General features: G+C 43.2%; 2 protein-coding genes across 4 annotated transcripts in view; one reads left to right on the top strand and one right to left on the bottom strand.

Moving 5' to 3' along the window:
• Positions 1-5,695, bottom strand: part of pla2g6 (phospholipase A2, group VI (cytosolic, calcium-independent)) — a 9,404-nt gene extending 3,709 nt beyond the window's left edge. For 2 of the 3 annotated variants that reach the window (XM_058382057.1, XM_058382058.1), the window contains exons 1-9: positions 5,256-5,695; positions 3,734-3,936; positions 3,159-3,374; positions 2,820-3,000; positions 2,486-2,673; positions 2,148-2,244; positions 1,872-2,054; positions 1,522-1,630; positions 295-414 (exon numbers count right to left, since the gene is read on the bottom strand). In XM_058382057.1, coding sequence (XP_058238040.1) covers positions 295-414; positions 1,522-1,630; positions 1,872-2,054; positions 2,148-2,244; positions 2,486-2,673; positions 2,820-3,000; positions 3,159-3,374; positions 3,734-3,930 — 1,291 coding nt within the window. In that variant the 5' untranslated portion in view covers positions 3,931-3,936; positions 5,256-5,695. The remainder of the gene's footprint in view (positions 1-294; positions 415-1,521; positions 1,631-1,871; positions 2,055-2,147; positions 2,245-2,485; positions 2,674-2,819; positions 3,001-3,158; positions 3,375-3,733; positions 3,937-5,255) is intronic. The other variant, XM_058382059.1, reaches the window with a different exon arrangement.
• Positions 5,696-5,864: 169 nt separating this feature from the next.
• On the top strand, positions 5,865-13,462 carry cbx6a (chromobox homolog 6a). The gene is made up of 5 exons (XM_058382067.1): positions 5,865-6,075; positions 7,753-7,796; positions 7,887-7,952; positions 8,802-8,868; positions 9,577-13,462. Exons 1-5 carry the CDS (start codon positions 6,007-6,009, stop codon positions 10,624-10,626), a joined length of 1,296 nt encoding a protein of 431 aa, XP_058238050.1. The 5' UTR covers positions 5,865-6,006; the 3' UTR covers positions 10,627-13,462.
• The last annotated feature ends 1,074 nt before the right edge of the window (positions 13,463-14,536 follow it).

Raw genomic sequence — 14,536 nt, 5'->3', positions numbered from 1 at the left:
GGCACAAACACTGCTGGAAAAAATAATGTAATAAGAAGCATAAAAAAAGAGAATTTAAAAGAGAAAATGAAACATCAAGCGGCGTGTGCAAACCTCCGACAGGTCATAATCAAGTTCACCCTTTCTTCAGTGATGTTCTGACCCACTGACCAAAGTCCATCTCTTCAGATTTTATCTCACATTTCATAACCTTAACAATAGAAACAGACACAGCTTGCAGGAGAAGATGCAGGAGGATAGAAAAGGGTCCAGACTCCAGGTAAAGGGAGGAGTTTAGGTGGGTGGGGTTTTTACCTATGGATGGGTGTGGGGCTCGGCTGTTGCTGATGGGGGTTAGGAAGTCAGGGGAGAGAGGGCGACATCGCTCCACCCCGACACACTGCAGCATCTTCAGCAACACCTTACGGTTGAGGCCTTAAAGCAAAGCCAAGGGTCCGAAACATGCACACGCAAAACACACACATGCATCAAGAACACACACCCAGAACAGAGTAGGAGAGGAAATGGTGGTTGATGGAGTGGGGTAGAGAGAGAGAGAGAGAGAGAGAGAGAAAGAGAGAGAGAGAGAAGGAGAGAGTGTTAAATGACTAACCCATTTATGCTCCTTTTTTCTATGTCTGAGCTTCACTTATGACACAAACTTGAAAACTGAAATCCAAATTTTTTCTCTCTTCTAATATCAGTGTAAACAGTGAGTGCTGAAAAGCATTTAAAAATTGGCAACTACCCCCCCAAAAAAAATGCTTACAGTACATTCTGAGCAGAAATGGGTTATTATTTCCATGTATTTTAATGCATGCATGAAAACTCCATGGGATTTCCAAGAGTTACTGTTCATCTAAACGCTACTGACCTCTTCAACAAACTGACTCAAAATCATTAACAAATAAATGAATCTTTTTAATCTGATTTGAATGATTTAGAGAAATTACATAATCGCCGCTTGGAAGCCCGGTGAAACGGCTTACAAATATCAAGACGGTGAGATTAGGTATAATAATTATCATTATATAGAATAAATTACATAGGAGCAGTGGTAGCTCAGGTGGTTAAGACTCTGGGTCGTTGACCGGCAGATCGGGATTCAAGCCCCAGCACCGCCGAGCTGCCACCATTGGGCCCTTGAGCAAGGCAATCATGGTTGACCCTGCACTCTGACCACAACCCTCCAAGGATGGGATATGGGAAGAAAGAATTTCACTATGCAGTAATGTATACATGACAAGCTCTGAAGCTTTCCATTTCTCTATCGAAAACTAGTATAATATAATAAATCCAGCATTCTGTGAAAGTGAGCTGAATAAAAGTCGACTCTGATCTACCGCACAATGAATCAGCTTTTGGTATGATCTTATTGTCGCAAGTCTAAAAAAAAAATAAAAAAAAATGGGGAAAAAATCCAAATCAAATGTAAGTTTAAAACAATGACATGCTCAGATTCACAGATCTGTTAATGACAGACTAGTGTTTGATAAAGTAAACACACACACACACACACACAAAACCCTGTTTCTTTCTGACCCTTGCTGGTACGGGCTGCGATCAGTCCCGGCGTCTCGCCCAGGTCATTGTGGATCTCCATGTCCGCTCCGAACACGATGAGTGCTTTTATCAGCTCGATGTTGTCCAGCTGCAGAGGAGGAACAATATTTAAAAAAACGTTACGGAAATGTCTTCTCATTGTTGGATAGGTTTATTTACAATTTCTTCATCCATCCCTGTTCACTAATTCATCGACAACCAATCAGAGATGGAATAAAGGTCAGGTTCATATAGTGTTCACATCACCTGTCACCTAGCAACAGGTCTTAATAATAACCTTAATGCATTTTCCCTTCTGTCGAGGTTCCAACACACACATACACACACACCTTCATGGCTAGGTGCAGAGCCGTGTTCCCGTTCTCGCCCTTCATGTTAGGGTTGGCCCCGTGGGTCAGCAGTGTCATGGCGGCCTCGTAGCGCCCCCTCTTGCAGAGGATGTGTAATGGACTGTCGCCGGTTTTGCTGAGGTAGTTCACGCTGCAGCCGTGGTCCAGCAGCAGGCGACTCATCTGCACACGATGTGGGAATAAACACGTCAGGTTGAACTGATGGATAAACAGCAGGTATGAAAGTGTGTGTTAATCTGTGGAGGTGCTGCTGACTTCGGCAGTCTTGACCCAGTGGAGAGGGGTTCCGCCGTATACGGGGTCCTCGGCCTGCAGCTGGTTCAAATCATCAGCCAGAATAACCTTGGCACAGCTGGAGGGGTGTGGGGGTCGAGAGGTCGAGAGAGAGATGTTTACTTTTATTTTGCACTAAAACTGAGTCTAACACAGCTATTGACTGTTATCCCAAAATAATTTCTCTCCATATAAAGGTTAAGCTCTGTGATCTTTCCTACATGCATCATTCCCAGCTTTCCTCAGTGAACACAGGTGGGCAGGGCTTAAAGGGAGGGCGGAGTCATTCAAGTTTGGTGCTGCAAAAATTTTTTACTTACCTCCTGGAGCTGTACTTCATGGCTGTGTGTATCGGATAGCCGGAGCCCCCGATGATGTTGGTACGAGCCCCGCCTCCCATCAGCGCCTTGGCTGTCTCGGCCTTTCCCATACGGCATGCCAGGTGTAGCGGCGTCTCTCCGGCCAGGTTCAGGTCGTTTACACCGGGACACAGCTGAGAGCACAGCACCTGAGATGATATAGAAGATTTCATTATAACATACACAGCATTCTAGATAGTGATAGACGTCTCAATATCAGCCCTGTACACACACTGGTCTAATTTATTCCATACTGCATCCATCACTCAGAAACCTACAAAAAGATTTTACTCACCTCCACGATGACTGCCGAGTCCTGCTTGGCAGCACAGTGCATGGGTGTGTCACCGTTCTTATCTCGGATGTCTGTGCGAGCCTGACATTCCTCTATCAGCTCTCGCACGCAGCTCGCCCCACCGCGCTCGCATGCCAGGTGCAGCGGCGTCTGGCCCTGGGCATCCCGTACGTTCATCTGACTAAACACACATCATTCCACCTTATCTTCATTACACTCTAAATTCCATTACTGTGCTCAGAAAAATGTGTGCAAAACCAGGTCAAATATTCACTCCTCTACCTCCTTATCTAACCTTTCTGCCTAAAGACCTGTCTGCCTAAAGTCTGACCCCTTTACCTCAAAACATGGTTGTGCTTCAGGCAGTCTCGAAGGCCGGTGTCTACGGCGATGTGGGCGGAGCTCCAGTCCGGGTGGTTCCGTACACAATCGACTATCTGTTGCAGCGTCTCGGGTTTGAGGGGTGGGCGGAGTGTTTCGTAAAAGGGGCGGAGCTTGAGGGCATACTGAGAAAACCAGTTAGCAGCGTCTTCCTCCAAAGTCACCTGGAACAACCTGAGGTTAGAGAAAAGCCTTTAGTGAATTTGAAAGGCTGATTAAATGGAATTCTTTGATAGTTATATTGTTTTATGGGCACACACACACAGACAAATAGACACAAACACACGCCCCTGATGCACTCCATTCACTATAGTGTATAGCATAGTGAAGCTGAAATTCAGTTTCTGACCCGCTACAGGACATACACCCAAGGACTAAAACAGTTCTAGACAGTTCTGTGTTGATGGGAACTAGTGCATTTTGTAAAATCAGCCAAGTAAGCTAAAAATATAAGCACACAGCAACCTTGTGATGGTCACAATCATTGCACAGACAGCAAAAAACAAACAAACCAGAAATGGTCTAATACGGACCTCAGTGCCATTGGACTGTCGGGCATCATGAGGACACAGTCCCAGGCTTGAGAGGAAGTGTCCCTGTACAACAACGTCCTCCCATCCTGCTTCATCTTCACCTTATTCTTATACTCCGACAGCTGGACCTCCCGAACCCGGTATGGGTTGGTGAACACGTTGCTCACCGTCCCAATGATGCGGCCCAGGAACTGCATTCTGACCTGGAAGAAAAGTCAGCGGTTGAGTGAATTCAGTCGTTTAATATATGACTTCCATTAAACCCTGGATCGGGCGGGGTTGTCCTGGATAAGACCCCTCCCATTAGGATAGAAATGTTTCGTTATGGAATAAAGTCGATCAATCAGAAGCAGGCTACACATCCAACCACTGGATTTTTCTGTAATTTGTCACCCATACATACCTGTGAGCAGTGATTCTAGGGGCCAAGCAGTACTTTGCATAGTTGTTAAAATATGAATACACTTTATTGCCAAAGGTTTTGGGACACCCCTCCAAATCACTGAATTCAGGTGCGGTTTTCAGGGGTTGTGCTTGGCCTCTTCAGCATACCAAGACATTTTGGACAATTTCATGCTCTTTGTGGGAACAGTTTGGGGATGACCCCTTCCTGTTCCAACATGACTGCACACCAGTGACCAAAGCAAGGTCCATAAAGACATGGATGAGTGAGTTTGGTGTGGAGGAACTTGACTGGCCTGCACAGAGTCCTGACCTCAACCCCATAGAACACCTTTGGGATGAATTAGAGTGGAGACTGTGAGCCAGACCGTCTCGTCCAACATCAGTGTCTGACCTCACAAATGCACTTCTAGAGGAATGGTCAAAAATTCCCACATAAACACACTCCTAAACCTTGTGGAAAGCCTTCCCAGAAGAGTTGAAGCTGTTCTAGCTGTAAAGGGCTGGACAACTCCATATTACATTCATGTCACGTCCCAAAACGTTTGGCAATACAGTGTATGTACCTATGAGCAGCAATTCTAGGGGTCCAAGCACTGCTTTGCATTACTGCTCTATATATTGACTGAATATTGATTTCTGACGGAATATAAAGGAGGTTGGAAAGATTACACAGGGTCAAAGAGCTCGAACCATAAAGCTGTATCTCTGAGAAGAAGAAATGCATTGTAATAAACCGATTAATTATAAACCAGTCAAAGTGAGGAAGACTAAACTATAGCTTCAGGCCAGACTGACAAACATGTTTAATTGTCGTTGCTATTATTAGAACACAAATAAGCAAACAAATGAAAGCGAAAGTAACAGGGCTATGCAGAAATACAGCGAGACATTTCTTTAATGAGTCTGAAACACTAAAGAATAAGAATTTATCATGTTTTAGACAAAAAAAAAACCTGACACTTATCCACGGCTACATTAAATAAACACATTTAGCTAGCTAGCAAGTTTCACCCGAAATGACCATGTCCTCAAGTCGCAAACAAAACCCATCAATGCATTCAATTTCCGAATAACTTTCGATACAGCGGGCAGTTTTATATCTCGTTAATCCTCTTACCTCGGAGTTAAACCGGGAGCCTCATCCGCTCGGGATTAACCGCTGACGGACAGATGAGCCGCTCTGACTGACCTCACTCTTGACAGCGCTGCGCGTCAACCAGCCTCCATATACACGGATACGCTTGAGGGACGTGCTGGAGAACAAGTCAGATTTAGTCAACACGTCCCGCCTCTGTATGAGTTGACCAATCAACGGAGAGTGAAGCACAAAATAAGATGAGGAGGGGTTCGGTTGTGGCCTGAAAATGGCTTCTCGCGTCATTTTGCAATGCTAGCTAACTGTGCAGTGTTTGTAAAAAAAAAAAAAAAAAAAAAAGAATGCCCGGATGATATAGAGATTCCTGATTTGTCCAAAGGACCTCGTTGTGACTTTAAAACATTCCATACCTTACAAAAATCCATCATAATTCGACTAACAACGTTGAAGCATCAGATTTTGATGTTCAATTATTCGTGCCTTTTAAAGCCGTTGCTAGGACTACCAAGGGGCGTGACCTGGCCTGGAACACGTGACGCGCTGCTTGCTCTAGCGCGCGCTCTCTCTCTCTCTCTTTCTTTCTCTCTCTCTCTCCCCCTGTTTGCTCCGATGTCAGCCGTGTGTGTGTGTGTGTGTGTGTGTGTGTGTGTGTATGTACGAATGTGTGTGTGTGAGTGAGTGAGTGAGTGAGTGAGAGTGTGTGTGTGTGTGTGCGTGTGTCGCCGCCGCCCGGACAGCGGGAGGAAAGGAATCGTCCGGAAAAAAAAAAAACATGGAACTGACGGCAATTGGAGACCGAGTTTTTGCCGCTGAAGCTATCCTGAAACGCCGCGTGAGAAAGGTGAGGAAGCCGCGCGCGTCGTTTTTTTTCGAGTAGGCGCGCGCGCTGCTTAAAAAAAAAAAAAGAATAGAAAAAAAGGGGAGGGGGAGAGAACCGAGTCGGCTCGCGCTGAACCGAAATGAGCCTCTTTAACGAGAGGGGGAGGGAGGGAAAGAGAGCGAGAGAGAGAGAGAGAGAGAGAGAGGGAGGGAGGCCTAGTTTGGCAAATATTCACCAACTGTACTCACCGCATAGCAATGAAAATAACAATAATAACAGTAATAAAAGGGAGAGAGCGCGCGCGGAATAGATGTGTGAAGCGCAGCGCGTGCACGGTTGGACTGCGTTGCGTCCCGAAAAACTGTGTAGGTTGCTGAAGAGCTAACAAAGTGCATGCATGCAATATCACGAGCAGAATCCCGTGCATGACGCCTAAAGCAGCAAGCTGCAGTGTGCATGGATATGACCAAGCTCTAAAATGTGACCTTCTACTGCCATTAGTTTATCTCTTTCTCGCTCTCTCTCTCTCTCTCACACACACACACACACACACATTCATAACGTTACATCACTAACTACACAACTCATTCAAGCCCGTGGCGTAAATATGCCTAATAACTCTATTATAACATGCTTATTACACCTTCATAGGACGAGTTCAGTGTCTAAAAACATTCATGCACATATTGCACTCAGGAATTTTGCACTGAAGATACCAGCATGATGTAGAAAGCCATGAAAGTCTGTCATCTAAAACCTTTAATACATATATAATATGAAACCATGTAAAAAAAAAAAAAGGTTATTAATATCATCTGCATAAAGTTATTTTATGTAGCACCAAAGTCCTGCAGTAACATAGTTTCATTGCACTCTCTCTCTCTCTGTCTCTCTCTCTATCTATCTATATATGGTTCAGATGACATTAAGACTTGGTCCGGTTCTGCTGTTACACCTTTGTACCAGATTATACTAATTAACGTTCATTTGGGTCGCCCGACAGGGCCGCTAACATCCAAACCCTTATAAATTGCACACTGTGTCCTACACCACATCGGCACTTCCGTCTGACATCATCATGTGATTTTATTTTGTGTTAAAACCACAGTCTCACACCTAGGGACTCAAAACTGATACATTTTTTTTTTTAAAACCACTGACTAGAATAATAGAGCAGCTACTAATGATATAAAAGTATGAGCTCTGTAAACGTGTGGCACGGAACAAGCAACAATATAATGCTAATATATGCAGACATTTCTACCTTATTGCTAATGCTAATACTGTAGAAATCATTATGGGCAAAATGTCCGGTGTGTTACGCAAACAGACTGGATACCGATAAGTAGCTAGTCCTCCTGTTTCTAAACAAGCAAAGACGGAGGGTTGATCTCGTTATCCAGTCCAAGGTGTGAAATGGTTGTTGCCCTGACATCATTTATTTTCCGTAGCAATCGGCTGATTCCAACCCTGCAAAATAACAAATAACCAAAAGTTGCATAATTGAAGCCATAAGTAACGCAAGGATTCGTGACGTGTGAATAAAGTGGCTAATTTAAAGGCAGATTGTTACAGAAAAAGACTTTGAAAGAGATTACTTTTGGAAATCTTGACTTGAATAAAGATAAAATGGTGGGAATTATATTTTGATAAACTGCTAACAGGAATAACTCATGCTGTTGTTTTTTTCTTCCCTAGGGCAACATCGAGTATCTGGTGAAATGGAAAGGATGGGCACTGAAGTATGTTAAGATTAATTCGACTCACTTCACATTTTAAATTCAGACGCTTTCTCAGGTTTCACGTCTCTTTGAATGTGGCTTCGTTTGCAGGCACAGCACGTGGGAACCCGAGGAGAACATCCTGGACGATCGGCTCATCACGGCGTTCGAGCAGAAGTAGGTTCACGACTCTCAATCACGAAAGACAAAGAAACCGTTCCAGCGCTTCTTCCTTAATTTCACTTTCCTCTTGCGCTTACTGTGTGTTTGTTCTAAGACCAAGTTCGACGCTTTGTTGCTTCTAAATACAGAAACTAAGCTGCTTTCACACTCGCCAAACTGCCAGCGCATGTTTTACTTGTAATCCTGTGGGAAGAAGACACTTTTGAAAAGCTCTACCCTCGGCATTTTTTTTTTTTCGCTCACTTCCAAAGTTAAACAAAAGTCAAGTTTTCAGAAAAGCTTTAAATGATGGTAAACGCTTTTTTTTAATCTCCTGACCAGTATGGTCACAAGTCGGGGGTGTGAGCAAGGAAGAAAACTAAACAAACATTGAGGATAAAGTGTCTGTGAAAAAAATAAGCCTTGTTATATGGGGGATTTAACTGAAAATATTTTATTACTAATATTCCAAAGACGTAGTTGCAGTATGTTTTTTTCCTCCAAAGTCACACAATTCTCTTGAATCTTAAAATTCTCTTGATTTTCTGCCTCCAAAGCTACAGAGAAAGATTTTAATTCATTCATCTCCCTGCATTATTGATCATCATACATCTGATCTAGAGATTAAGCTAGGCAGCTTAGCTAGTTAATTAGTTATGCACTATTAGTGTGACTAGTTAAAGTGTTGTTATGGTTTTGTTAACACAGCTTGTTAAAAGGATGTGCAAAACATGCTTGAACAATGAAAAAAGTTATGTATTGCTTTCACTTTAACACTCCAAACCTTGTTGGTCTGATTGTTATGGTTCCACAGTGATGTAATGTTATATCCTAATGCCCCCCCCCCCTTTCCCATCTCTACAGGGAACGAGAGCAAGAGCTTTACGGCCCGAAGAAGCGGGGACCTAAACCAAAAAACTTCGTGCTCAAGGTTTGAATTTCTCTCTGTTCTGCATCATCGCTCTTTATTCTGAATGGAAAGAACTTTTAGCTGCCCAACCAGGCCTGTGTTTCCCGAATAACAGAGTGTAATAATCTCTGGTGGTGATTTTAGGCCACAGAGGTTTTGGGAATGTTTCCCTGACATTGGCTCCGGCGTGCTTGCTGAGGCAATTCATAAGCCCTTTTTATGACATGTGTTAACATGAGAACATTCTAAGAAACGACAGATAGTCAGATGCTATAAACGTCAGGTCAGTCCAGTGGGATCAGTTACACTGGTCTGCAGAGAAACCTGGAAAAGTTTCTTTGACAAAAACTTTGACATCAACATCCAAAGTCTAAAGGCTTTCTGATTCAGATAATTTTTTTCTTCCATACAGTAAAGTTAAATGACATAGCAGGTATAGGTGCCAGAAATTTACATATTTTTTTTGTCCTCACTATTATGCACTTTGCTACAATTTTCACCATTATAAATCTTAAAAAGTTTTATGTAGAATGGTGTGGTTTCGACTATCAGAAAAGGGTCCCTGCAGAACCCCCTTAGAAAACCAGGGACCAGTATGACATAAATAGGTTTCAAGTGTGGATAAATCTGATATAACACCATCACTATAATGATTTTTTGTTTTATAAATCAAACACATATAGTACATGTTTAGGTCATTTAAATATAGGTAATATTCTTCCTCCCCAGGCACGTGCTCAAGCAGGCGAGACGTCGTCCCGTGCATCCAGTACCCGTCATGCCCCTCCATGCCCTTCCTCCTCATCGCCGGTTCCTCCTAACCCTTCGTCTTCGTCATCCCTGGCACCGACACCCAGGTTGCACTCTCTGGCTGCCTCACATAAGCTCAAGAAAGATATTCATCGCTGCCACCGCATGTCCCGGCGACCTTTGCCCCGTCCTGACCCTGACGGTTCCTCCTTCGTTTCCCGTTTGCCAATCTCTCCGTTCTCTGAGACTGTGCGCATTTTGAATCGCAGGGTCAAACCACGTGAGGTCAAGCGTGGTCGCATCATTCTCAACTTAAAAGTTATTGATAAATACGGCGGTGGGACAACCAAAGGACACCATGGAAGGCCGCAGATCCCATCCCGGAATCGTATCATTGGGAAGAGGCAAGGAGACATGCCCTACAAGCCGTTCCAACCACCCATGAAGATGCCTGGCTTTCCTATGTACGGCCAGCCGTTTGGGCTCCAGCCGTGCCCTCCTGCTTCCGCAACTGGTACGAGAGCAGGATCTGCTATTGGAAGTAAAACCAGAGCTCATTCCTCAGCAGATTCTTCCAGGGTTCGTATCCAGTCGCCCCCTTCTCCGTCCAGCTCCAGCAGCACTGAAGGCGACACTCCCTCTTCACCGCAACTTCAGTCACGTAGACAACAAGCTCAGCTCGCCGCAACCTCATCCTCACCTCTGGCACTGAGCACAGAAACCTCATCCCAAGCTCATAATCAATCCACAGGAACCAAACCTGGATCTTCAGCACCTTGTCTACCCTCCTCTCCACCCCTCTCTTCTTCTTCATCCTCACTGTCGTCGTCACCAGAAGACAAAAAAAGAAGGGCACAGAATTTCCCCTGTGTGGGAAGGGGCAGGAAAAGAAAGCCACGTTGCCGATTTCAGGCATCCGATCCCTCGGATGATGGCACTGAGAAGACAGTGCCTAAACAAGGTGACCCCAACTGGCATCCTAAGCGGACACCCGGCTGTGCCAATGATGCCGTTACCAATGTTCATTAAGGAGTGCTGCCAGTCTAGAGCAGCTTCCGGTCCCCCATCACCGTCCCACGCTGAGAATGCCAAAGCTTCCAACCCTAGTCTTCTTCGGTTACTACTAACAGTATCCCATTCACCCCTTGACCCCCCCAAAAGAACTTGCCATTAGAATATTCACAAAAAACAACGTTGCCATCAATGAAATTTAAACATATTTTTTAAAGAAATGAAGTTCTCTATATATATATGGACTGGCAGAGTGCTTGTTCTGATTTACTGCACATTGACCCGAGAGATTCCGTGTCATTGGTGACCCTGTTCTTCAGTGACCGTGTGGAACTCTGGGGCTGCAAGATGAACAAAATGCCATATTGTAGTAATATTGCTTCATATTGCAATTGCAATAAGGCTTGCAATATATTAGAATTGATCAGCGAATTCCTGACATGACTGCGGCAACCTGAACGGTTTGAAGGCTTGCCTGCAGCCTTCTGCAATACTTCAATACCGCAAATGTCCATATATTTGCGAGAGCGGTTACCAAGATATGTTACATTTAACCCTAGAACTGTGCCTGCTTTTGGTGCCGTCAGTGCTGTAGACACCTTAGCATGAGAAATGAGTGTGAGTAAGTTATGCTTTGTTGTGGTCCGTAAAGAATGCAGCGTGTATTGTAACCAATCCGTCCTTCTCCACCGTACACCCCGACACAGACCATTTATTTTGCACGCACAACGCAAGACTCTTCTTGCGACCTTTCAATTCTGACCCTGTGCTCTACCCCCTTACCGGAAGATACGTCCACCAAGACTCTAAACTGCCGGTGTTTCCACAAATACACCAAGGACTGCATCTCAAGATTGCTACTGTACATCATTTCTCTTCCCTGTTTCTTGGAGTCGTATTTGCCTTCTGGAGTAGTTTGTATTTGGTGTGATCGGTGTTTTATGGGCTTTCAACAGACGTTGGACTGGTTTGAGAACCGTGAAGCAGTGACTTCTACAAATATATAAGCCTTGATTGATGAGACCTTCATGAACAACTGATGCTATTTGGAAAGATTCCAGAATATTTTTTCTTAGCACCACGTGTCACTTCTCAAACCGGTCCAGCAGTTGAGCTTTTTGGTCCGACTCGGTGCTAACATTGACAGATCAGACCTGGGATAAAAACAGTCTAACTTATGATTTTTTTCAGAGCTTCCTGCAAAAGGGCTCATGCGAATGTGAATGGTGGTTTTGTGGGTTTCCGGGTTTCATGTGCGCCATTGGTCGTATCCGACTTCGGGTGCGTTCCAAGTGAAATCGCCATGAATTCAGAGCAAAACCGGACTGATTCTGCGAAATCGCTGCAATGTATTTATGTCTGCTTATGAAAATAGAAATGAAGTTTCTGGTGAATAGGATCATGTCGGCGTCACAGAGTTCATATGGCAGCTAACTTGGCTAACTGTGGTGAAGAATAATGCAATGTGAGAAGGCTTATTTATTTATAGGACTCATTTGATGAAGCATAGCCACCGACTCGCTCTAATAATCCTGCACAAATCTTAATTAATGTGCCTTTGGGAACTTTGGGTCAGGGGAATATTGGGAAATGTGGTTTGGTGGGGGCTTGGCTGTAGATATAGCTTTTCTTTATGTTTATTTTTTGTCCTAGTCTGAATTTATAGTTTGTTCTTTTTGAGGTAACATGCTTACAAATTGGTAGCAGCCCAGTGGGAGTGTACTGTAGCCATTTTTACTTGTAGCCAGTTGTGTGTAACTGACCAATCATCTGCAAGTCTGGCGTTTGGAGAGATTTCAAATAAAAATTATTTTTTTGTGGAAAGTTAAGTGGTGTAAGTCACTTTCATGACTGGTATGATAAGTTGGTGACTTCATTTTTTACCTCCCTGCTAATTAAGCTATCCAGCTAGCCAGCATGATAATCTCGATTAATCTGAATTAATTAAACTATTGAATTTATTTGAACTTAACTTTAGCAATCTCATTTTTAATTTCTAAAACGTCCCCATTGATACAAGATGACCGATAGTGCAGTTGTGAAAGATGTTGCTAACAAGGTTGCCTCAAAAAGTCAATCATGTATCATTACGTTTACGATATTTTGTTCCATTATTTTATAGTAATGTATTTTAAAGCTCCTAAAAGTGAAGTTTATCCCAGGTCTGGGAGAGATGAACTCCGTGACCCACTCCTTCCTCCGGTGCTGGCCCTCCGCAGGCCACCTCTTGTAGTGCGTCTGTGTTATATAACACTACGTGAAGCATGTGTCGCCTTTGACCGTTTAACCTAGGAAGTGCTCCAAAGTACCAAAAGTCGAGTCTTTGTTTACCTGTGTGTACCGTGTGCTAGAGAATAGCCGTAGGAACCGCTGAGGTGGTTCGTCATTACTCGAAGTTAACCAGTGGCCTATGTTTTATATTTAATAGGGCTCGAAAAAGGTTTTCGGACAATAGCGTCACCTAATAAGACCTGGCACTTTCAGAGAGGTGTAAATGATCCGGAGGGCTTTTTTTTAAAAAATATTTCTGTACTGTAGGAGTGATGTATTGAGTGCCACATTTCTTTTATAGCCATCCTTGTCCTCTTTGAGTAGTTTCGGGTTTTGGGTCGGAGTGAACTATTACACCCAAACGCCAAGCTAAGTGTGTACTCTGAAACGTGTATTTTATTGTTTTATGTATTGATATTAAGTTGATGACTATATTAATGAAGACGATGACGATAACATTGTAATGTATCTGATGCATGTACTGCAGTATCCTAATTGTACAGGTCATTTAAGTGTCAATTATCGGTGTTGCTTTGTGTGTTTCTCTTGTAAGATGCTTTTAATAAAAGTCACCCCAAAGACATCCCAGTGTGCTGGCCTCTTTTAATTCAACAGAACCACAGCTGTCCAGTTGGACAGGAGGTGTTTTTTCCTTTGGAATTTCTCAGCAGTTTTAGTTCAACAGTTTGTAATTATAATTGCAGGTTTACTCATGAGGTCTGCTGTGTGATTCAGTATAGCAGGACTGGCAGTGAGATCAACCGAATGCCATCAGCATAAACGATGTAAAACCTGTACTTTCTGTCCACGTGAAAGTGAAAGCGGCTTAGGGATGGAGCTGAACGCTGTGTCCATTACATTAACTCACCTCGGCCTACTGTAATCTATTTACAGCAGCAGGATTTTACCTCAATCAATAGACTTAGACGGGAGAACTCCAGGGGAACAACATGTAAATCACCACGGTCAGGAGCACAGTGATAAATTAGTGGTTTTACTTCAAATGATGCTTAAATGTGGAGAACAAGTCCTCATGTAATCACTGAACAACCATCGCTGTAGGATCTGGTTATGTGTCGGGTCTTCAACTTTAGTCTGAGGACAAAAATTTTAGTAATAAATAGAAAAAAGTCACCAGAATTGAATATTTTACCCTTGAATGGGAATTTATGTTTTTTTACAAACAAATGGCCCATTGCTATGGTGATACAGAAGACAACTGAAAACTACAATAAACTACACGAAATTCACCTCTCCGAAAAGCCGCTTCACTGAAGGGGAAAGGACGGGGAACGTAAAAAAAAACAAAAAAAAAAAAACGCATTAATTCAGAGTAACGGTTACTTTGACTTCATGACAAATTTATCTAGGTAAACTTTTGGATTCAAAGGTTTCAAAGAAAGTGGGTGGAGCTTGGTCCTTGTGGTTATTATTATTATTTTACTTTTTTTAAAGAAGGAGGTGCTGCTTTTTATTGAGTAGTGGTTTCACATGACTTTTGACTTGTGTTTTCTTACTGTTGCATATTCGCAATAAATATACATAAATGTATATATTAACTGTCTCATCCAGTGACATATACTTGTAGTAATTTATGCTAGAATTTTCCTTTTCTGCAAAGCTGCCATCTCTGGTAATGTGTTATTTCGTAATGGAA

Source organism: Hemibagrus wyckioides, linkage group LG27 (assembly GCF_019097595.1).
Source record: "Hemibagrus wyckioides isolate EC202008001 linkage group LG27, SWU_Hwy_1.0, whole genome shotgun sequence".
NCBI classification, from domain to species: domain Eukaryota; kingdom Metazoa; phylum Chordata; class Actinopteri; order Siluriformes; family Bagridae; genus Hemibagrus; species Hemibagrus wyckioides.
The sequence above is the reverse complement of the archived record's forward strand: the minus strand, read 5'-3'. Positions and strand labels throughout refer to the sequence as shown.